This window comes from Accipiter gentilis, chromosome Z (genome assembly GCF_929443795.1).
Source record: "Accipiter gentilis chromosome Z, bAccGen1.1, whole genome shotgun sequence".
Taxonomy (NCBI): domain Eukaryota; kingdom Metazoa; phylum Chordata; class Aves; order Accipitriformes; family Accipitridae; genus Astur; species Astur gentilis.
The window spans coordinates 48402766-48425963 of NC_064919.1; the positions used below are offsets into that span (position 1 = coordinate 48402766).

General features: G+C 38.6%; 1 protein-coding gene across 6 annotated transcripts in view; it reads right to left on the reverse strand.

Moving 5' to 3' along the window:
• Positions 1–23198, reverse strand: part of CEMIP2 (cell migration inducing hyaluronidase 2) — a 52568-nt gene that overhangs the window by 4005 nt on the left and 25365 nt on the right. For 5 of the 6 annotated variants that reach the window (XM_049795475.1, XM_049795474.1, XM_049795472.1 and 2 more), the window contains exons 7-21: positions 20902–21071; positions 18154–18363; positions 17568–17773; positions 16915–16984; positions 14054–14182; positions 12290–12378; positions 10228–10359; positions 9706–9741; positions 8849–9004; positions 6509–6686; positions 5795–6010; positions 4874–5082; positions 4164–4349; positions 1885–2104; positions 1178–1276 (exon numbers count right to left, since the gene is read on the reverse strand). In XM_049795475.1, coding sequence (XP_049651432.1) covers positions 1178–1276; positions 1885–2104; positions 4164–4349; positions 4874–5082; positions 5795–6010; positions 6509–6686; positions 8849–9004; positions 9706–9741; positions 10228–10359; positions 12290–12378; positions 14054–14182; positions 16915–16984; positions 17568–17773; positions 18154–18363; positions 20902–21071 — 2306 coding nt within the window. The remainder of the gene's footprint in view (positions 1–1177; positions 1277–1884; positions 2105–4163; positions 4350–4873; positions 5083–5794; positions 6011–6508; positions 6687–8848; positions 9005–9705; positions 9742–10227; positions 10360–12289; positions 12379–14053; positions 14183–16914; positions 16985–17567; positions 17774–18153; positions 18364–20901; positions 21072–23198) is intronic. The other variant, XM_049795476.1, reaches the window with a different exon arrangement.

The following is a 23198-nucleotide window of genomic DNA, read 5'->3' on the forward strand; positions in this document are numbered from 1 at the left end:
GAGCAGAAAAAGAGAAAAGAACTTTTTCTTTCTTTCTTAAAGTTAGTATGAATCCAACAGCGATTCTATTCCACTCAGTGTTAATCTTCACCTAGTTTAGACACAGTGGTGTACTAATTTCCTTACAACTACTTGCTTCTCCCTAGCATCTTTTTATTTTCTGCCTTGAGGGGAGGCGTTCAGTGGGACTTCTGAAATTGCATGGGAGCCTCCAGTCCCTGGCTTCTACAGGGAGATCATACATTTCAGGTGACTTACTACCTCATTGCTCCTGCTTTGGGAAGCTAAAACACAGATACTGAACCACCTGCACTTTTTGGCAATAGAACAGTTAATCTGTCTCTGCAGCAGCCCAGTTCCAGCCCAGTTTCTTCCTGCAGAGTCCTCTTACTGCTCTTGATATGGCACACACATTCCCACAGAAGTTTGCAGCTGCTAGGTTACACTGCTCTTGTACCATTTGTTCAAATAACTCAACAGTTTTATTATTTCAACCAAGCTAACACACTGACGCTGCAGAATGTAAGCCACATGCAGACTTTACACTTTGTGGTATGAGGTTGTCTGCAAACACTATTTCAGCAGCATGTGCAAGTCTTCTTCAGCATCTGAACGGAAAAGTTGAAGTAAACTACTTTTTTATACAGTATCACATCACTAGGCTTATCAGGCCTGCATCAGAACAAATATAGAAATCTATATGGATTCTTAAGTAATTGCTATATTGAAGGAGTTCCACAAAGCTTAATGGCTTGAATAACTCATCCCATTAACTCACCAATCTGTTAGCACAAAACCAGTTTCAACAACATAGATTTAACTAACAGGTTGTTTGATTGTTTTTTTTTCTTGGTTTGTTGTTTTTTTTTGTGGGTTTTTTTTTTCCAAAAGCAGTCATCAGTAAATGTATATCCATCCAGATCTGAAGATTTCACACTCTCCCTTACTAGTACAATTTTCTCTCCAGAAGGGAGGGATTTGAAAACAAAATGGAGCTTTGAAGCCTCATTTTCTGTGGTTAAAACATCAGCTTTTTGACTGTTTGGTTTTTAAACTATAAACCAACGCTTTTCATTCAAGTAAAGAAAAGTGAGGTCAGCATTGTGTAGAGTTGTATAACTGGTGTAATACAAACTGCTAAAGAGAAAGATAGAAGAAAACCCTAAAGAATACTTACAGAAATAAATGCTTGCTGACCTCTGCTTAACTCTTTTTTACCAGTTGAATTAATCTGCACAAGGAGGTAGTTTTTGTGAGGATCGCTGGTGAATACCATCTGGATATCAAATGAAACATGTTAAATACACATATCCATACATCTTAAACACTCTATCATGCCAGACAATTTACAAGAGATCACCCATGCTCCAAAGCAAATGCATCCATTTGTCAGCGGCATTATTTATGGTACTAGCAATGTTAATAAATACCATGAAGTATATTCCTTTTATTTTCTTCCTTGCTTTCAGAATTTTTCTCAGCTTGTATAGCTAAAATGGATAACACAATTTCAAGTTCATGCTAATAAGCAAAGACCCAAAAAAGAAGAGAGAAGTTTGGCCAATAGCATATAGATCTCTGCAGCAAAGTGATCCTACATGGAGTACAGATAATACTGTAGCAGAAGACATCAGATCTAGCTATGTTCCTTTTCTGTAGCACTCATGAGTGAGAGGTGAAGCAGTATTTTTCAAAGAACAAAAATTGAAACCTTTGTGCTACAAGGGACTCCCTACCTTCTAGCATACAGGAGATTAACAATGTGACCATCGCAAACTGGTAGGTGCAGCATTCTGGACAGAAAGACTGAAATTCTGCCTGAAAGCTAGGAGACAGCAACCTTGAGTATACAGTTCATGAAAGTTTTTGCTTATTTTATTTTACCTGAGTTGTGCCGCATTTTGTACATGGTACAGTAGTTTTTACTGGCATCTGCTTTATGACGGTTGGTCCTTGGTAGTACTTTGGATAAGATTTTGCCATGCAGTTACTGATGCCTTTTGCGGAATCTTTGGTCACAATCTTGATCCTTTCACATCCCTGAGATGAGCAATAACTGTGACCATCCCTATTATATTTGGCTTGAAGAAATAAAAACAGTAATCTACACAAAAGGGGGGGGAAAAGAATCTAGATCAGTTGCTGGAAAGATAGATATTTATGTTAAACCTTAAAAACAGCTGTATTTCACGATTTTCAGAAGCAGAGAAACTACAGTATTCACTTCCGCACCATTGTTCAAACTTTTTCAAAGTATTTAGAGTTTACTAGAGTTAGGAAGTATCTACTGGCATATCTGAAATTCCCAACAATTAAAGGGGACATCATTATGAATGCATATGCTTTGAAAAGAAGAGCCACTCCTCAAATCAGCAGCTTGCAGGAAACAAAAACCAAACTGCAGAGCATAAATGTTTTCTTTGATCACAGATCTTTGCAGATACCCAGCAGTAACTGGTATTCAGCTTCAGCCACCAGCATGGGGCACTGCAATTGCACTGCTGCAAATGCCTGGAAATGCGGTTTAGGGGGTAGTGGTCATTAATGTTCACAGCACACAGAGATTGGTAATTCTTCTGTTATAGATTTGACTGTTATCACTGTAGCTCTTAAACAAAAGAAACATAAATGTCTTTTCAAAAGCTACATTCACCTGCAGACATTATTACAACATAGCTGATAAGGGAACAACATAAGTAAGAGAAAAAACTATAAATTAAAGATCAACATTTGCAGTACACACAAGTGATGTATGTAGGACTTATTTTACTCAAAGTTGACCGCATCTTAAACCTCTCAGAAGGATCTCAGTGGCCTCTGTCAGAAGTACTTTTGAAAGAAAGAGCAGGTCTTTTAAGTACTTTCAAGAAGGCTGAAAACAGATTAGGATTTTCAGAAATACATTCTTAAAATGTTCTTGGAACAGACAACTTCTTGGAAATTTCTAGGATTTTCAGTTTAACATTTCAGTTAAATTTCAGTTTAAATTTTATTTGAGGACTTAGAGGTTACTTCCTGCAAGTTTGCGGATGACACCAAGTTGGGAAGGAGGGCTGATCTGCTTGAGAGTAGGAAGGCTCTACAGAGGGATCCGGACAGGCTGGATCGATGGGCCAAGGCCAATTGTATGAGGATCAGCATGGCCAAGTGTCCTGCACTTGGGTCACAACAACCCCATGCAACACAACAAGCTTGGGGAAGAGTAGCTGGAAAGCTGCCCAGCAGGAAAAGACCTGGTGGTATTTGTCAACAGCCGGCTGAACATGAGCCACCAGAGTGCCCAGGTGGCCAAGAATGCCAACGGCACCCTGGCCTGTACCGGAAATAGTGTGGCCAGCAGGAGCAGGGAGGTGGTTGTTCCCCTGTACTGGGCACTGGTGAGGCCGCACCTCGAGTCCTGTGTTCAGTTTTGGGGCCCTCACTACAGGAAAGACATTGGGGTGCTGGACCGTGTCCAGAGAAGGGCAACGAAGCTGGTGAGGGGCCTGGAGCACAAGTCTTATGAGGAACAGCCGAAGGAACTGGGATTGTTTAGTCTGGAGAAAAGGAAGCTGAGGGGAGACCTTATCGCTCTCTACAGCTACATGAAAGGAGGCTGTAGTAACATAGTTACTTGTCTCTTCTATCAAGTAGCTAATGATAGGATGAGAGGAAATGGCCTCAGGTTGCGCCAGGGGAAGTTTAGATTGGATATTAGGAAAAATTTATTTACTGAAAGGGTTGTCAGGCATTGGAACAGGCTGTCCAGGGAAGTAGTGGTGTCACCATCCCTGGAGGTGTTCAAAAAATGCGTAGACAAGGCACTTCAGGACACGGTTTAGAGGGCATGGTGGTGTTGGGTTGACGGTTGGACTTGATGATCTTAAAGGCTTTTTCCAACCTAAACAATTCTATGATTCTATGATTCTGTACCACATTTTCCCCAGGCATGGGATAGGAAATATCTGTGGCAACTGTGATGCTCTTGGAAAAGTATTTCAGTGACAACCACTATATTTTGGAGATTCAAAGTCACACAAAGTATTCTTTCAAATAGGCTTTGGGCTCCTTCACAACAGATTTCCTCTTATGCAGGAGTCTCAATCAGTTGCTTTTAACGCTATCAAACTGGACATTTAAGATTAAACAACATCTTCCAATAGGGTCAAGTTACAAGGAGTTACCCGGTACTGTTGTCAAAGTAGAACTTCTTGTCTGATCGATTCTTTTCGAGCTCCATCATTGAAGATACAGGCACGTAGCGCTCTACCTTGCTGGACAGAGCAGATGACCGCCTTTGAAAGGTTTCCAGTACTATAGCAAAATCTGTATTTGGTTGATAACAAAGACCAACACGAATCCAGTCATTCCTGAAAAAAAAATAAAGTGTATGATTTGCTGTAGGAACAGTATAGATGACAACACACAGCAAACAGATCACTCAAAAAACAAGTAACAGGAACACAAAAAACTCCCAAACCCTCAACCAGAAGATCTTTCTTCCCTTCACAAAGTGTTTCATTAAATGTTATAGTAACTTTGATATTCTCAGCATATGTTTGATTTTATACTTTAGACATTTACTAAGTTTATCTGACAACAAAATCAAGTATGTTGAACTATTCAACTCCAATTCTGCTCAACTTCACTACTTGCAAATTTTCTTCTCTGAAGGATTTTCCTTAAAGATGCTACTGGACACAAGCTTACTTTAGGTGCAGGTCTATTGCTTAATCTCTTGTTTTTCCTACTTTATTATTTGTAATTATGAAAAAAAAACCCAACCCAAGATCTTGTTTTACTGATGGCTGCAAACTCTCATACATGCTAACTCTGCAGGACATTACTTCAGTATTGCCTTATGGATCAATGACATCAAAGAAAGTAAACATACTTGTTGAAGTTAATGAGATAAAGGTAGGTGACATTTGGAGCTTTTCCATTCCAATGTATTGTGTAGCCCTTTTTGAGCATCACTACTGGCTGGTATTGTTGAAAGACAGCTCTCTGATTAATACCTCGAAGAACCATGGGACTGGCTGGGTACTCATCTCGTACAATAGTCATGGAAAGATTCTGTCCGTTCCAGGTTTGGACATAAACCTATATGATATTAAGGAGGATGAAAAGAAAGAGGAAAGATTTGGACACTGTACAAAAGGAAATGAAATAGTGAAGAATAATCAGTACATTATTAGAGAAAACACTGCAACTTGATGTTCTGAGTTAAGCAATACACAAATATGTCCTGAAGAAGAGCCCTATTTGAGAAACTTATTGTAGATTTTGCCCATTTTACAGACAAAAAAAATAGGAGAGGGAAGGGAAAAAAAAAAAATAGAATCAGCTATGGTACTTGGCCAAACTCATTTTGAACAGGATCCAGAATGGGAAACAGACCTGTATGAGACTTGTATTCAGGAGCTGGTATTTAACATCTCCACTGAAAAAACCCCACAATGCACCTCTTAAAACCCACTCTGTGAAAAAAAGACAGAGAGCACTCCAGTGGAAGAAAACATCTCCAACACAAAAATGTTCTAGCAGGTAGGGCTGCACCATGGAACTCCTGGCATGCATACACATTTGGTTTTACCTTGCAGCACCTAACACTGTACTCCCAGTTTGTGTGCTGAAGGGAACACAATATACACAACTGGCTGAAAAGTGTAATATGCATAGAACTATTTTTTGAAATGGCAAAGAATTTTTAAAACCAAAGATAGGTAACTTTGTAGTTCTTACACTCCCCCTGCCCTCATAAATTGTTCATATTATAGACCTGCCCCAAACAGAAATCTACAAGAGTACTAGCCTGCGCATAGGTCCCACTGCAAACCACTCCACTCCATTCTGTAATATTAATGCATTTGGGGTGTTGAATCAAGTAGTTATCCATTCTGCCCACGTAGGTATCCTTATAGTCAGTCACTGAACCATCCAGATCATGGAATATTGAGTTCTTGTCACCATCCAGATCCCCTTCATCAAACCAGGGACCAGGTTTTCCAAAAAAGGCCTTCAAAGAAACCTGGCAACAACAATTAAAATATTTATTTTTTTTCCCCAGGCAAAGCATAGACTAACACTTGCACACTGCAGAAACACAGGAATTTGACAAAGTTGATTAAAAAACTTATGGCAAGAATTGTGGAATCTTGCAAAAGAGGCATTGTGATTTTTAGTAATAGGCTAAGGCCAGCTTTTGCTTCTGAACAGTGTTAGTATTTGCAACCGAAAATTCATTACTAAAGATATACTGAACCTTATAAAAATCTCCTTTCAGCTTTACCATTAGCCATGAAATAGATCATTATTGCAATATATCCTACATCTCCTTTGGTTGTTTTTTTTTTTTTTTGCTTGGGAGACAAAGGATAGACCTTGGGTGACTTCCAACCACAACAGAAAATCTGGAATAGGGATGTGTGGAAAAGATGATCTAGGGCCCTTGGATGTTTATTTTAAATACAGCAAGAAGAAAAGAAAGGCATTTGCAAGAATAACAGAAAACTTGTAATAAACTTACATTTGGACCAAACTTCACAAGAGAAATGTTGTTTTTTGGTGTCATCTGCCATGGATTTTTCATCAAGAATCCAACTGCACTGGTAAATCTGTCTGGAGTTGGCACAAAGTTTTTGAAGGTGCACTTGGTAAGGTGAATTGGTCCGTCATAAATTTGAAAGCCTCTGATTGGAAATGTCCTGTTAATGCAAGCAAATATTTGTAGCATCCTGTAACAAAAGCCATGATAAGCCTGAATCTGTGTCATAAATACATCTTCTCTCAGAGGAATCACGAAAGCAACATTAAGAGAATGACTTGCACATTAGATCCTAGTAAAGGAAATCTTGTTTCTGCACTTATGATTCAAAAAATCCCTTACTCTTCTGAGTTTTCCTGTTAGAATTTTCCTGTTTCACTGTTCATTCGCAAAAGTGCCCCGTTCCCAATATGAGAAATACAGCAGGAGAATAATACCACTTGCTCTTTGATTGATCATGGCAACATGGCAACCCATAGACTGGAGGAAAGCAAATGTCACTTCAAGAAGGAACCTCAAGCTTCAGATTGATCTCTTGGAAGGTGATGGAGCAGCTAATCCTGAAAACCATTTCAAGGCACATGAAAAACAAGAAAGTCAGCAGGAGTAATCAGCATGGATTCACCAAGGAGCAGTCAAGTTTGACCAACTTGATAAACTTCTGTGATGAAACAACTGGCCTGGCAGCTGAGGGGAGAACAGTGAACATGGTCTATCTAAACTTCAGTAAGGCTTTTGACACTGTCCCCCGTAGGATCCTCATAAAGTATAGGTTGGATGAAAGGACAGTGAAGTGGACTGAAAAGTAGCTGAATGGCTGGGCCCAGAGGGTGGTGGCATGAAATCTGCTTGGAGGTCAGTAACTAGTGGTACACCCCAAGGGTCAACACTGGGCCCAGTCTTGTTCAACATCCTTATTAGTGAGCTGGACGATGGGTCTTGAGTATACTTTCAGCAAGTTTGGAGAGGCCATAAAACTGCAAGGAATAGCTGATACACCAAAGGGTTGTGCTGCCATCCAGATAGACCTCAACAGGCTGGAGAAATGGGCAGATGGGAACTTCATGAAGTTCAACATGGGGGACTGCAAAGTCACGCACCTAGGAAGGAACAAACCTAAGTGCCAGTGAATAGGACATATGGGTCCTGGTGGAAACCAAGTTGACCATAAGCCAACAACGTGCCCTTGCCGCAGACAGGCAAATGGTATCCTGGGCTGCACTGGGAGAAGTGGTGCCAACAGATCGAGGTGTATTCATCCCATGTATTCAGCACCTGTGAAGACACACCTAGAGTACTTGTCCCCAGTACAAGACAGACGTGAAGCTACTGGAGAGAGTCCAATGAAGGGCCACAGAGATGACTGAGTGACTGGACCACCTCCCATAGGAGGAAACATTGGGACACCTCAGACTGTTCAGCCTAGAGCAGAGAAGGCTCAGGCAGGAATCTCATCAATGTACAGGGATCTCTGAAGGGAGGGTGCAAAGGAGATGGAGCCAGGCTGTTTCCAGTGGTGCCCAGTGACAGGACCAGAGGAAATGGGCACAAGTTGAAAAAGAGGAGGTTCCTCCTGAACATAAGAAGAAACCTTTTCACTGTGAAGGTGACTGAGCACTGGGACAGGTTACCCAGGGACGTTGTGGAGTCTCCATCCTTGGAGATATTCTAAAGCTGCCAGAACATAGTCCTGCACAACCAGCTTCAGGTGGCCCTGCTTGAGCAGGGCAGTTGGACAAGATGACCTCCAGAGGTCTCTTCCAACTTCAACTGTTCTGCGATTCTGCTCAACTAGACTGAATACCTCATATATTACTGCCACATTAACTTCTTCTCTCTAAATGGCTAAGCAAAAAAATCAGGGTGGCTTAGACCTACCTCACCCTTCTTTCCTATTCTGTGGCAAGACTAGGACTTAGCACTAGCATCACAGCAAACCAGAGAGAAAAGAAAAGGATCACGGTCATAGGTTGGGATTTGTCACAGACTCTAGTCTCTAGTCCTAAACTGACCCCTGAAATCCTTCACCTGAAAGCTTTTTCTTTTTCCTTCAGGCCCAAATGTTGTTTAAAACTAAGGTTTCATTAAAGTAGGATAACTTAAACCTCTACAGAAAAGTGACCTGTGGTAGCATCAGATGAAAACTGATGCACCAAAGGTGAGTGACACAGCTTCACACACAGTGTTAAAAAAAAAAAAAAAGAGTATCACCTTCAATAGAGTCCTAATCTCTCACAGCTGAAGCAAGAAGAGTGTTTACATCTGATACAGAGAACGTTTTTCTTGTATCATTTCTACTTCCTTCACTCATAACATACTTACCGATTTCTAGGCAGAGTACGCGCCTTGTTGTCTATTCCTCCAGTTCCTGCATATTTATTTTGGCCACCTGGAAACCCATAATTCTTGCTCTCACCTATGAACAGCGACTCGGATACTTCCTGGCTGGCACCTTCATCATTTGGGAAGCTCCCATCACTAGCAAAGCAATGTCAGAGATAAGCTTTTAGCCAAGACTCTCCAGCAGATGAACACACGGAGGCATAGTCCTACGTTTACTTCTGTTAACAGTCCTCCTAATGCAGAGCAGTCTATACTTCATTTACAATATACAGAACAATAAGTTTAACCATTAACAGTATTATAGGCTGTTCAAAATGCCAGCAAAGAGCTAAGCATTAAATTTTCTCCCTCTTTTTGCAGTGCAGCACTCTTTCTTTTACAGCCTACTTTTGCAATCCTAGAACCAGTTTGTCATAACATAAATGGCAGCAATTTTGGCTTACTGAAGTTACTTGATTCTTTCTTAGTAGAAGGAGACTCTGCCCCCCCTAAATGTTCATACCCTTTCTTTTCCATTACTTACTTTCAGCTGTTCAGATAGAAAATCAAAACTGCTTAAGGAGTCATATAATGCCAAAAATACGTGATAAACATAACCCTTCTGGTGAAAAGGCAGCAAATTGTGGTGTAAACCAAGCACAGTTGAATTAAAGTGCAAGGTTTGGCAGCTGTGTCAGTCTAGAGCCTCTATAATATCATCCGCACCACTGGAAATAGAAAGGGGCCCAAAAATGAAACTAAAGCCTTATGAAAGCATACCTATTAATTTTAATAGTTAGATATGTATTTTCTAGGCAAGAAAAAAAAAACAGAAGTGATTAACATAAAGTACTCACCTAGCAAATGTCAAACCTATTCCATTGTCTGCAAACCTAAAAGAAAGTTCAAAGCTTCAGACATGTTTTCTGGATTATCCTACAATGTAAGAGCACATCCTACTATGCACTGAAGAAAGCCTGAATTTTTCTATTAATGGAATTTAGAACCACCACACACTTAACTCTTATTAAAATGTTGCTGTTAAAAAAAAAAAAATCAAGTAATTTTCTATGTATTTTAAGCAGGAACATGAGAACTTCAGGGAAACCATAGACACCTCAGTATAAATTTACTGTCTCTACCAACTTTTAGACTTCTTTTTATTACATAGTTTCTTTTTGCTATTTAAGGCAGGTTCTCATCTAATCACATATAAACTTGTTTCATTTAAAGTAGGATGGCATGAAAACAGTTCAAGCTATTGAGAAGTTCCCCAAGTTAGGCAACACTCTTATAACGCTGTTGTAATGCACTTTCATAAACAAAGCTTCATGGGAAAATTCTTAACAACATGCAGCTGTTTGCTTCTGGATACCTACCCAGAGTTTTGAATGAGGATATCCCCTCCCCTTACCCAGGCCCCATGATCATTGTTTTTGAAAGAGATTAATCTGTCAATCAGGGCAGCAACTCGGGGCTTTTCAGGGTCTGCATCTTGATGAGGTCGAAACCTGGGACACATAAAAACCCAAACACTCAGTATAAGAATACTGTTTGTTTTACATGTATCTTATATGTTGGGCTGAGAGAGGCTGAAAGACAAATGCTCATGGTCAAACCTGATGGGCAAAATCCACTCTGCTTCATGTTTGGAATTACAGAAGCCAAAACCAGGTGCATCTCTAGCTCCATTTCTTGAAAACTGTTTTCAGGTTATGATGAAGCAGGAACATAAAACTTCTCATTTCCAGTAACTCTCACAGGCTTTTTGCTCGATCTCCCTGAGTTTCTTTAGCTGCATCTCACCTCCTTTTATCCCCTTGCTTTTTCTTTTTGCCCTCCCCAAAGTATTCCCTCCCTACTTGTATTGCAGCATTAATATGAAAGTTTGATGGAGGGAATTAAAGCTCCTTGGAAGGATACACAGGGTGGATGTGCACTATACAAAAAAGGCTGGAGGTATGTCTACCTGCTCCTTCAAATCTTTCAAACTCTTCTGATGTTGTGGGGTGCTCCTTCTTTGAGCACACCCGAGATATTTTTCTATTCCAGCCCAGACACTCTGCATTGCTACCAAGATGGTCCCGTATGGTAAGTTACGGCTGGAATCTATTTTAGACAGCCTAATTAAAGACTAGTGGAAGCTTTCACTTGATTATCCCCAAGATCGCAAAGAAAAAATAGTAGATTAAAAAATATTACAAAAATGGATTTTGAGCAGGTGAAGATGTATATGCCCCTTAAACTGATGACCTACTACTCTAATTTGGATCTGCCCTACCTACCCCAGGGGAGGAAGGGGAGAATGGGTGAATGTTTGTTTTTAACAGTCGCAGGCTCCTCAATTAACATTTAAACCCCTCCAGTTTGGTTCCATGTACAATGATTAGTGGCTTCATGTAGTTACAGAATGCCGTGTTACTTCTTTGGCTGCTGTGAAACAGGAACCCAGTCTCATGCACTGAGTTTCTCGCATCCTGTGTTGATGCCCTGTCAACACACTACAGGTTCTCCCATGGGCATTTTGTCCCTCATATGTTCCTCTTGACTACCTCTTATCACTGAGGTAGTCCACAAGGGTTATATGGGCTTTCTGTCAAAACTTCAAACTAGCAAGTTCTATTCCAAATCATGAAGTATCAAGTATCACCAAAACTGGGAACTTCCCTCTCTGCGTCTGCAACTATCACTTATCTATCCTCATCCTAAACACAGGTCAATCAGAAATAAAGATGATATTACAAACCATATTTTCTGTCTTAATTATTTGTCACAATAAAATGTTGATGGATACAGTTATCCAATATTGACATTTGACCACTATCTCAGGCTATTTTATTTGAAGTTCAGGACAAGACTAACCAGGCACAGTATAGCCTGGAATTTTCCTAGACTCTGTGTTATTTTCTCTCACTTTGTAAACTAAAGAAAATGTGTTTGATTGTACTATCTCTGCAAACAGCCTTCAGTAAAACTGTACCACTGAGCTATGATCTCCAAGTCTAGAAGGTACAGCAGGAAGCACTCAGCAGTAAGAAAGGCAAGTACTTAGCTCTATTAAAAGCCTTTTTCTAACAGCTATTTAAAACTGAGTCATAAATCAGAAGAGCAGATTTTAAAGTAAGACTTTACTTTTAGCAGCAATTCCAGAAAATGCTTCAAGCATGACAGTAGAGCATGTTTAAAATGATGTCTTCTAAGAGGCTGAAAACTACCCTAAGCAAGGGCTCAGAAGAAACAGCCAACTCCTTTAAGGCACACCATGCTCTGTTTTTCCCAAAACGGATGAACAAATGAGGGAAAAGAATATATATGTACTTATTGTTTGGTTATTATTTATAAATAATTACATTGTTTTAAAAATGTTTTTCCTCACGTGAATGTAAGAGCTATCTCAAAACTTTGACATTTTTCACTCACTTGAAAGACAATATCCTTTACCTTGCATTGTTGTCCAAACAAAGATATTCTCTGGGATCATCAACGCTAGCATTAGTTGTTTTAACACCCTTATCAATGAACAAACCAGCCTGAAACAAGCAAGGAAAGAAAATTCATACTATCCAAAACTAAAGATAGAGTAAACATTAAATTTCTAAAAGTTAAACTTTACACTGCATTCAACACATGTATTAGAAATTGTAAGAACTTCCAGTTTGGCCTTAGTTGACATATTGTCTAAGGGAAAAGTAGCATCTGTCTATGATAATTTGGGCAGAGGAAAAGAATTGCCTAGGATTAAAAAAAAAAGTAATGGAAAATCATTAAAGTGCATTTCAAATTTCTTTCACAACATCTAACTATTTGAGGTTTTACACTTATTTCCAGATGCTGTTCTGGAAAATCTGCAAGCCAATCTTCTGTTGAATTCAAAATATTCTCACAAATGGAAAAAAAAATTAAAAGAAATAAATACCACTGTGAAAAATGCTGGTTTTTCACTTTAAAACTAAATGACCTTTACCACTGAAGCTGAGTTTTGCCCAAGCAATTATCAACTTGAAACTCAATAATGCAGTATGAAACAATTTACATGAGGAAACAGAAGCAGAAGGAAGCATTTGTGTTATTTAGTCTGAATTACATACACAAATACCTGCAGCCACTTTCACCTCTGATCCAAATTATGATTACAATTGAGTGCTCCTACATGAGCAGATCCTCAGACCTGCTACTGGAGTTTGTTCTTTTAACATGGAATTTTAGCACACAAACTGCTACCCTTGTTTAAAGTTAATACAAGCCATCCAGCTGAAACACTTTTTTCTTTACAATGTGCTTTTGTATTCAGTATGTTTTAATCCCAATCTGAACAAATGTCCTCAAGTTCCAAACACCCCACTAACACAATTTCTATAAAACAGTGCATCATTCTTGGTAACCCAGACACCCAACTGTCAAGTAAAATCAGTTTCACATGGTTAAAAAAATGCAATAGTGATCCTGAACTTTATTAGGTAAATTTCAAACACAAATCACTATTAAGTGGCTCTGTAAATGTCACTGTATTTTATACACACACACACACACATATACATACACATGCATACAGAGAGACACAAAGCAGCTAGATTTCAAATGAAATCATTAATTTAAGGACTTAATTTCACTTAGCTGAATGTGGAAAATATAAAGTCACATTAACAATCAATACTGAATGCCTGCATTTAGGGTGAGAAGCCTCTAACAAAAAAACCTGCTGCCAATGGCTGGGCTCCTGAAGGCAACCTGGAAGCTTATTCTCTAGCAGAGACTGTGCCACCATGTGCAAACACCTGAGTTACTGTACCTTAGAGACTCAGGAAAACAAGTCACCACTACTCGAGGAAGCTATTACATGAATCACAACTGTAATAAACTTGATGCTTCAAGGCTCAGCTTTCTTCAGAGTATGAAACAACGCCAGCAGTAAAAGAGTAACATGTGAAATGCTGCTTCTGAGAAAATGTATTTCATTAGAAGTATTAATTGATTTTAGTTATTTATGCCTTATGAGGATACTGAACACAGTGAATACTCAAAATGTAGCAAGAAACTATACACACGCTGATTATAGACCATTCTACAATACCTAGATAGAATCACGCAGTTCAAACACAGCATGAATCTATCACCTAACCAGCTTAAAATGTAAACAGATAAGTCCTAAAATAGAATAGTTACAAATAAAGAACTTCAGGTTTTTTTACTCAGATAATACCTTACCTTAAAATTAGAATGAACCCTGTTATTATAGAAGATTCCTAGGGGTGTAAGTTCTGACTTGGTTTCAATGGCTAAACTATGAGAATCTCCTGTAGCAACCCTGTGGAACAAATACCATATTCCAGCATCCTGCAAGTAAGGAGAGAATGACATTACTTATAAGTGTGTCTGATACTACCATCAGTGCTCATGTATCTAATCACAAAGTAAATGTATGCTAAGTTGAACTTGGGTATTTTAAGTAAGAAAGTGAGTAAGAACACAGCCCAAACCAACCATGCACAATGGAATACATTTTTCAAAATAAAGTCTCCAAATAACTGCCCAGTGAGAAAATAGAAGTTTGCAAATAAGGCTATATTCTAGTTAATAATATACACTAAAAAGTGTTTTCCTTCTCAGTGAAGCCACGGAACACCACACATATAAGACCCTCTAATATTTCAAACCGGAAAAGTGTCAGGGTTAATATAATTTTTGCATTTCAGTTATATTTCATCACACACACTGGATTTTCCTTTGTTTACTAGTAAATCATGTCATTTACAGTAAAATACTCAAAACCCTTCCTCTCCTCCTTACTCTTACAGTCTGACTAAGGTTTGTTCATCTCTGCTCACATCAGAATTTAATGACACAGCCAAAAAACCCACAAGAGCTTTCAGAAGGGAAAAAAGCACACCAAGAAGTCTGGCCAGTTCAGAGCACTGTGCCAATAATATGCAGTAATAATTTCAGCATCTGTTCATTTTCTCCACTTCTTCAACATCCCTCCTCTTAAAGAAGCTGGATTTATCTGCTAAATGAGACTCCCAAAAGTTCCCCTTTCAACCACATCTGGGTTCACAAGAGGTGGCACTATGACAGCACCTGCATAGCAGATACCTACAAATGTGAAAAATTTTGCCTGACCACATGCTCTGTGGGTCTGTAAAATGAATAAATAAAAAAATCAATGCATAAGGCACATTAAGGGGTTAAACAGTAGCTAAAGAAACACTGCATACTGAGTGTTCCATCTCATGAAAAATAGTCATCATCCTCCTGTTCAAGAAATGTGGATAAAGCCAGTTCACTCTGGCTTAAAAGATTTCGCGCATTTCATTCTGAGAACATCCTCATTTTCCAAACAGTCCTGGAAATTCTGCTTCTCAGTAACATATTCCCATCCGTAATGATGACACACTTTGACATTTCTGGTGATTAACAATTCCAAAGCGAATGTGGATGTTCCATTAATAAAAATACCAAAATCTTACTTCACATATAATTAAATACAGCTCTCTGCTTGGCAGACTCAAGTAATTTTTAGCAAAAACACATCCTGATGCATGGAAAAAAGTTTAATAAACTTAAAAGCTCCTTAAGCACTTGCAAGCATTCAGAAAAATGAAAAAGGTTTTTTCCCCCCCTTCTCATATACAGCTCAAACAAAAGAAACAGCTATTGCTTGCTACACCCTTACAAAAGGCTTCATTGTGTAATGAAGGAGCGGGGGGGGGGGAATGGAATTACTTTATTTGCTTATGAATTATTATAGTTTATACCAGCAAAAGCTCTACAGTGCAGAGTTTGTATCAACACAGTTGAAGTATTCTCCTTCTGAAACATAGTAAGCTGTAGTCCCTTTATACTGATGTGTTCACATGCATGCAAGGGAGGCGTATCAAAGTGGCAAAACTTTATAACATGCACAAATGCTTGCTCTGACCATGCACATTCCAGTAACAGAATGAAGTGTCATTTACTGGGATACACTACAGAGGCAGAAAGAGACCTTGCAGGTTTTAAACACCAGATCAAGGAATCTGTTTCCTTTAACTTAGCCTGCAATACTAAAACAAGGTAAAGGAGTATTATATAAAGCAGGCAAAATGGAAAGACATTGCATTGGGAAGAGAAGAATTGGTTTGATCACTGTGTCCAGACCCTTCCTAGCAGTAGACAGTCAGCTAGAAAACTTTGTCCAAAAAAAAAAAAAAAGTCAGACCACACAAAAGGCAGAACAAAATTTTCTAAGTTTTTTTTATATTCTACATATTTCAACCCATTTAAATATTTTGAATACTGGTCTATTAATAACAGTTTATTATGTACCTAAGAATACACTGACACACACTCATATTCTACTTCCAGCACTGGAGCCTTTGCAACAACAACAACAATCTTTTCTGTTTCCCATTTCCACTGATCTCTTCAGAAAAATCCACTCAAAACCATGCACATCTCAGCCTCTCATCCAATGTAGAACACACTCCAGCCCCCTCCTCCACAACATGTACCGAGTACTTCAGCTTTACTTCGCAAGCAGCTGTTTGATAAGAGATTTGCACTAATACAAGGTTGACATCAAGTAAAAAAAAAATATCAGCTGTAACTGATAGGAAGCAAATGACTAACTACTGACAATAAAAGTGTTTTAGTAGTTTCTTATAAAATGAACATTTTTTTGTAGTAATGTTTCATTCCTATGACTACAGCTATGAAGACAAATTTTGCAAAGCAGTACACAGTAAACTCATGACAACCTACAGAAAATACAAAAGCTTTAATATGAAATGCACTAGTTCTTTGGGAAAAAAAAGGATTTATTTCTACATACACACATTGACACTGTTGTCAGGTCTATTAACTATAAAGAGGAAGAGATCTCCTCTGTTCCAGCCAGAACAAAGATTTTTGGCATCTCTTAAATGCACACCTAGACAAACCCTGCACTTGTAACGCCAACATGCTGCCAAAAGAACATATTCATATATAACAAAGAAAAAAGTATGTATTTTTGGCAGTGTAAATGTTACAGATGTTACAAATACCAGTGGCATGAATGGTTTGTGTTGAATTACATCCATACACCTCACCTGTGAACCTGCTGCTGCATTATTTATAAGATGATTGTTGGGATGAGAAATCCAGAATGTCGAAACTGCCCTGAAACATTATTCAGAAAGAAGTTATTATGGAAAAGCTCTAGCACCTACAGAAATATCTCCCCTTCATAACAAGCAAATGAGAAAAAGCTAAATTGATGTCTGAAGTCACTTCTTCACATACAAAATAAAAATCACAGCCCTCTCCACATTTAGAAGTCAAAAATGCTTCTTTTTTTAGTTCAATGCACAGTATTTTATTTAATGTTGTTCAGATACTCCATGCAATGATAAACTGTTTTAATAAGCTTCTACAAAAGATCAGTAGTATGCAGAAAAACTAGCAGTGACAATTTGAGAATGTGCATGCCCTTACAGAGAAGTAAAGATGCAGCCTTAAAAAAAGTACCACAAGAAACATCAATCTTCCTACAAAACAACTTATTTTTTCTCTTTAGTAAAAGACTAAACACTAACTTTTTTTTTTTTTTAAATACCACTACTATTTAGTGAACTACATTTAAGGTGTCTGCATTTATTAAATTATACATAAAAATGTTCCCATCTGTGTACTGTCAAGAGAACATCAGCAGTTTAACTGCTGCAGCTGGTTTGGTTTTACTTTTTCACCATGAAACACTCACATGCAGTCTGTTGCTGGCACTGGGACATAACTTCCATACACTTTATCCCTAATACCAATACACATGCTGCTGTTTCTATCTGTAGGAAGAAGAGTGCCTGGTTTCGTGACTAGTCCAAGGTTGTGGAACAAAGTATTCCTCTGCTCGATGCCATCTTCTGTGAAGAAACAGTGACCTAGTGTGTCATAGCCAATGGTGTCCTTTATCTGCAGAAATACAAGTTCATTATGTCAGTAGCAATAGCATTTACGGAGATTTATTTGACAAGTACAATCTAGTTTTACTGTCTTGGCACAGCTGCAGAGTGAAGCTTCAGTATCAGCAGTTTAGTTGATTCAAGCATACAGTTTTATTTATCCCTTACAAACACACTACTATGTCTGGAGAGCTTAGCTGCCTGGAAGATTCTGCAAGAACAGAATGGTGAGATCTGTTAAAAATAAGTTACTGTTTGCACTTTTTATTTCTTGCAATGAAAAAACACTGCTGAGCATTAAACTTGAAGAAGGGAGGAGACTATTTTTGCTCCAAATGCTCTTTATAACATTTATTTCAACATGGTATGTTTTACTCTCCTTGGACTTACCAGCAAGCCATTAGTTCCATGAACAGTCACACATCTGGAAAAACAGTGATGAATGGAAAGCCCTTCCAGGTAAGTTTTAAAACTATAACCTCCTTTTTCATCCACATCCCCACAAAGGTGAAAGTGAACAGGGTAACTTCCAATCTGCTGCTGGCCCATTTGCTTCAATTCCACATAGGAGAGATGAACAGATGTAAAATTCTTCAAAATCTAAAAAATATTATAAGAAGTTCAGAATAAATAATGAACTATTTTTTTTTTTAACCAATGGAAATCTAAGTTAATATATCATCTATACCAGATGTACAGAAGTTAGATGTACAGTTACCATAGGCCAACACAGTAGAAGTTAGAACAATTGTTAATGTTTTGCTCTACATCCTGCCTTACAAAACAGTGTCCATAAGTAAGCGTAAAAGCTAAATCTCTATGTGGCTAAACCAAAGCAATTTTCATTAGACACGTTCCCACACTTTACTGTTCGGTCTTCACCAGCTGGCATCTTAAATATTCTTTACATATAACCATGTACTGTCCAAATAAACAGAAGTCACCTACATCACGGCCCGTCTATACTGAAGATGTAGCAGTGCAGCCCACCTGGGACAGGCTTAGTTGAATAAAAATCACAGAATAATACAGATTCAAAGTAACCTGTTGAGATAGCTGGTCCAATTGCCAGCTCAGCACAGGGTCAGCTTAAAGACAGCTGCTCAGCACGTTGCCCAAGGAATATCTCCAGCCACAGAGATGCTCATGTAATGTCTATTGGTTCTTCCTTTCCATTTTCCTGGCATCTAAGCAGAATTTGCCTTGTTGAAGCTTGGTCCCATTGCCTCTTGTCCTATCACCATGCACATCCAAGAATTGCTCTGGCTTCTCTGAACCCTCCCCAGTGCCTGAAGACAGCAACAAAATCTTGCCTCTTCATCTTCCTCACACCAAACAAGCCTTCTTCTCTCAGCTCCTCCTCACTCATCATCACATACTCCCACACACCACCTCCACTGGGCACACCCCAGCGCATCTACGTCTTTGCAATGGGAATCTAAAACGGGACACAGCACTCCAGAGGAACTTCTTTATTTAGGAAGATATGAAACTGTCTTCAGAATCATGTAACTTCACAGTAACACTACTTAATACAAAGTAAAAACATCATGGGGGTGTACCAGTATCACACAAAAGCAGAAGCATTTTTTTCCACCTAACCTGCTATGAAAACAGAAAGCAAGTGCAACACCTAAACTGTGAGGAGCTAAGCTGAGAAAAAACCTTTTTTGTTATTAACTTACTGTGTATTTATCAAAAATAACCATTTTCATTCTGTACTTTTTCCTCTAGGGAAATTAGTAATACGAACTTTCTTCCCCCCTCCTCTAATTGCACTCCTAAAATTTGTATGCCTAAAATACAGCAGGATGGTCAAAACCAGGCATCCCTGAGATCTCCAACTCTTAACATTTGAAAGCACTAATGCAGTCACAAAAATACAAACTAACACCTCTCCTCACTGCCACTAAGCCTCCTTTATGCTACTGTCCCAGTGACCAGTAGAAAATCCAAGATGGTCAAAACCCCTGAGGCCATTAACATTTGCTAGTGCCTAGGCTCCCTCTGCTTGAGCACGCAAGATTAACATAAGCTGAAAATGGTTTTAGTGCTGAAGTCTAGGTTTGGCAGCAGACACAGCTACTCTGAACAGTCTCCTGGGAACCGTTTAACAACTTTGATGACTCAAAACGTTTGTTTTCTGTTATATCTTCCAGACATCTGAGGGGTCTGCTGTATTTGCACTATTGTGGCAATCAAGATCACGCTTTGCAAGATTCACAGCTTGTCATTATCTTCTTTCATTACATTATCTTAAACACAAAAGCATATCTTGAGCCCACCTACTTCTCTTCCACAAAACAAAAGCTGCCACACAGTAGGGAAAGGGCATATTTTTTTTCCCACCATTACGTTCACTACTGTAAAATTAAAATCTGCATCCAAATATACTAGAAAGAAAGACTTAAACTGTGACCACCACATAATGAACACAAATACATTTGCATTTAAAATACAAGGCCTCAAACTTCTGCAGCATCAGTGAAGAGCTGATACACTGCTATTCAATCCTTTCATGTAAAAACGTAAGTGAATATGAGTTTAAATATTAGTTTCTATAATATTACTTTCCCTCAGCTTTCTTTATATTTATGGTAACACAAGAAAATAGAAGCAGTTTCCTCTACATCACCTTAGTGCTCTCAAATTTTAAAAAAATGTAAATAAAAAAACCACCATGGTCCAACTCAGTTTCTTTCCTCTCCATGCCTCTCTAGTGCCCAATTTCAGATGAGTCAGATCTCTAGGATTCAATTATCACTTGGGAAGGGAGAAAGGCAGTGAAAGGAGGGAAGACAGAGAAAAGGGAGATCAAACTTTATTCTGTAATATTACAGGATGCACATACACAGACATCACTTGTAAGGTTTAATCTCTGCCATACAACATTGCATTGTGTGCTGGATACTTCTATAACATTTCAGGCATTGATATCCCTTCCTCCAATTCTGTAGACTAAGTCTTGATGAGTTAAATCTAATTGCGGGAAAGACGAGAATGAAGTCATTTCCACGCAAAGCAACTGTATGAATTGACATTCTTTAAGTTTTCAAATCCCTCCAAGTTTAGCATTAATCTTTTAGTCCTCAGTATGCCTCTACATGACAGAAAGCTACTTTAAAATGTTTTTCAGACCTTGATATGTCCACCAAATGTATCATAATTGAAGAACTGACACTCCTTTTCACGATAGCAGGTATTTTCTGTCTCCCCCTTGATTAAGATGTTCCTCGTAAGAACTCCGACTTCTGCCCTCATGTCCACTCCATCAATAACTTCTCCTACATGAGGAAACTGAGGATTTTCTGTCCAGTTTTGAAGGGGAGGAGAAAGAAAAAAAAAAAGCTTTTATTGATTAAAACCAAACTCAACTTATTGTATAGAAGCAAACTAATTCTAGCAACAAAACCCATGCATTCTGATACCTTAACATGCTGTAAGCTCTTAGCTTTTCTTATGCCAAGGCACACAAAAAGCAGGCAATTGTTAGATAATAAACATTAACCCAGCTAACACCAAGAAAATTCCCCCCTTCTAGACTGCGGTTGACTCAAGTGATAGTTGAGCATCTTGCAGGATGATGAGTCAAGCATGCTACTCCACGTTTCCTTCTAAAACAAAGTGCTGTCTACATATTTATCATTTTGTAAGACAACTAGTCCTAAACAAATCCCAACATTTTATTTGCAAGTGCATCATATTTCAGTCCAATAGTCTGTGAACAGAATGGATAAAGAAGAAAGAAAAGGTTACATTAATCCCATGTATATAGAAAACTTTTAATGAAACATAGATGCAGATTTGCTTTAAAAGCAAAAAGACGCTGGCTGCTTTATCTGTTCTGAAGAAAAATTAGAACTGAAAATGAGGCCAAAACACCTTTAGAAAATACTGTATTCATCCCCCTCTGAAAGAAAAAAGGATTTCCTTTCCTAACTAAATTTGCTGTTTCCCAGATAGCTATTCTGAAAATGCATAAACTGTTTTTACACAGTTCTTCCAAAGAAACAATCAATTTCTTATTTGTCTGTACAAACTGAGAAAATTACCTGGTCCTGTAAACCTTAAAAAAATGTATTTATGCATTTATTTTTTAAAAATATTTTTCCCCTTTTCTCCCCTCCCCACCCCCCCCCAATTTATTGATTCCCTGAATACAGACTGTGACTGTCCCTTCAAAGCTTACAAAAGGATACAAGCCTAAACTGGTCATTACCACAATATGAAGCAGAACCAAGACTGGTATTAACTCTGTACCTGCTGTTGAGGATTTAAAAAAGACAACAGATATCTGTAAATGGGACTGGGCTCCTCTGCTTGAAGGCTTACTTATAGTTTTTTCCTATATTTGACTAGCATGCATAGACAAAGTGAAGAAGAACAACTAGGCCTCCTATGAAACAATACTTTTTAGTTTTCCTACTACAAGGGGCCAAAATAGCTAAAAAACTAGCAAAAAACTACAAGAAATAATTTCAAAAGATGGTGACTTCTTCAGCATGTCAAGTTTGCCATTCCACAGAAAATTCATTCTTTGTAGAACAAATATATAGGGTGGTTTGGGGATTTTTTCAACAGTATCTGTTACTTTGACAAAGGAAACTTGATACTGGGGGTAGAAAAAAACAACAAAATGGGCCAGTTCATCTCCTTCAACATCTCTAGAAGATATATATCTCTCTCTATATATAGTTCAGGTGGTATTTATTTTTTGGAAAAAAAAAAAAGCCAAGATTTTGTATTCTATGCCATATTGTAAATAAATATTTTTTAAAAAAATCCTTTAAAAAGAGCTGCTTTTTTCACAGTACATGATTTCTGAGATGAAACGGAGCTTGCACATATACTACTCAGTGGTGACAAAAACCTTCTTAAACTTCATACTGCAGCCTTCACATTAAGCTTGCTGTTTGAAATACTGTGCTCAGTAACATACATAACATGAGACATTTAAGAACAAAGCCCAGGAATTGTTATGCTCAACAGCACTAAGTGCAGCTTCACCCACCTTGGTATTCTCTGATGTATAATAAGGTGAACTTAGATACACTTTTTCCGTAACTGGGACTTCACAATGCAGTAAAACATATCTGACCCACGCTAACGAATGCTGTGGGATGCAAACTGCACTGCAAAGTGGATGTACAAACTGGCAGTCAAGACACGGGGGAACAGGAAAGTTTGAGGGCGTTCACAGAAAACTTCTGAGAACGGAGAAAGAGAAGAGTGGTTTGAAGAAGAGGAAGTCGCATACGTAGTACAGAGGTGAATGGCACAAGACCAGATCCTCAAGAGCACCAATCAGCTGCTGCAAACACTGCAAAATAACACTAGTTAGGTTGTGCTACAAACGGACACTGCAGCCCACCAGAAGGGAGCGAGAGGGGAAGCTCAAGGTCTGAGGCTGGTGGACCACCAGGCAGGAGGGTGCT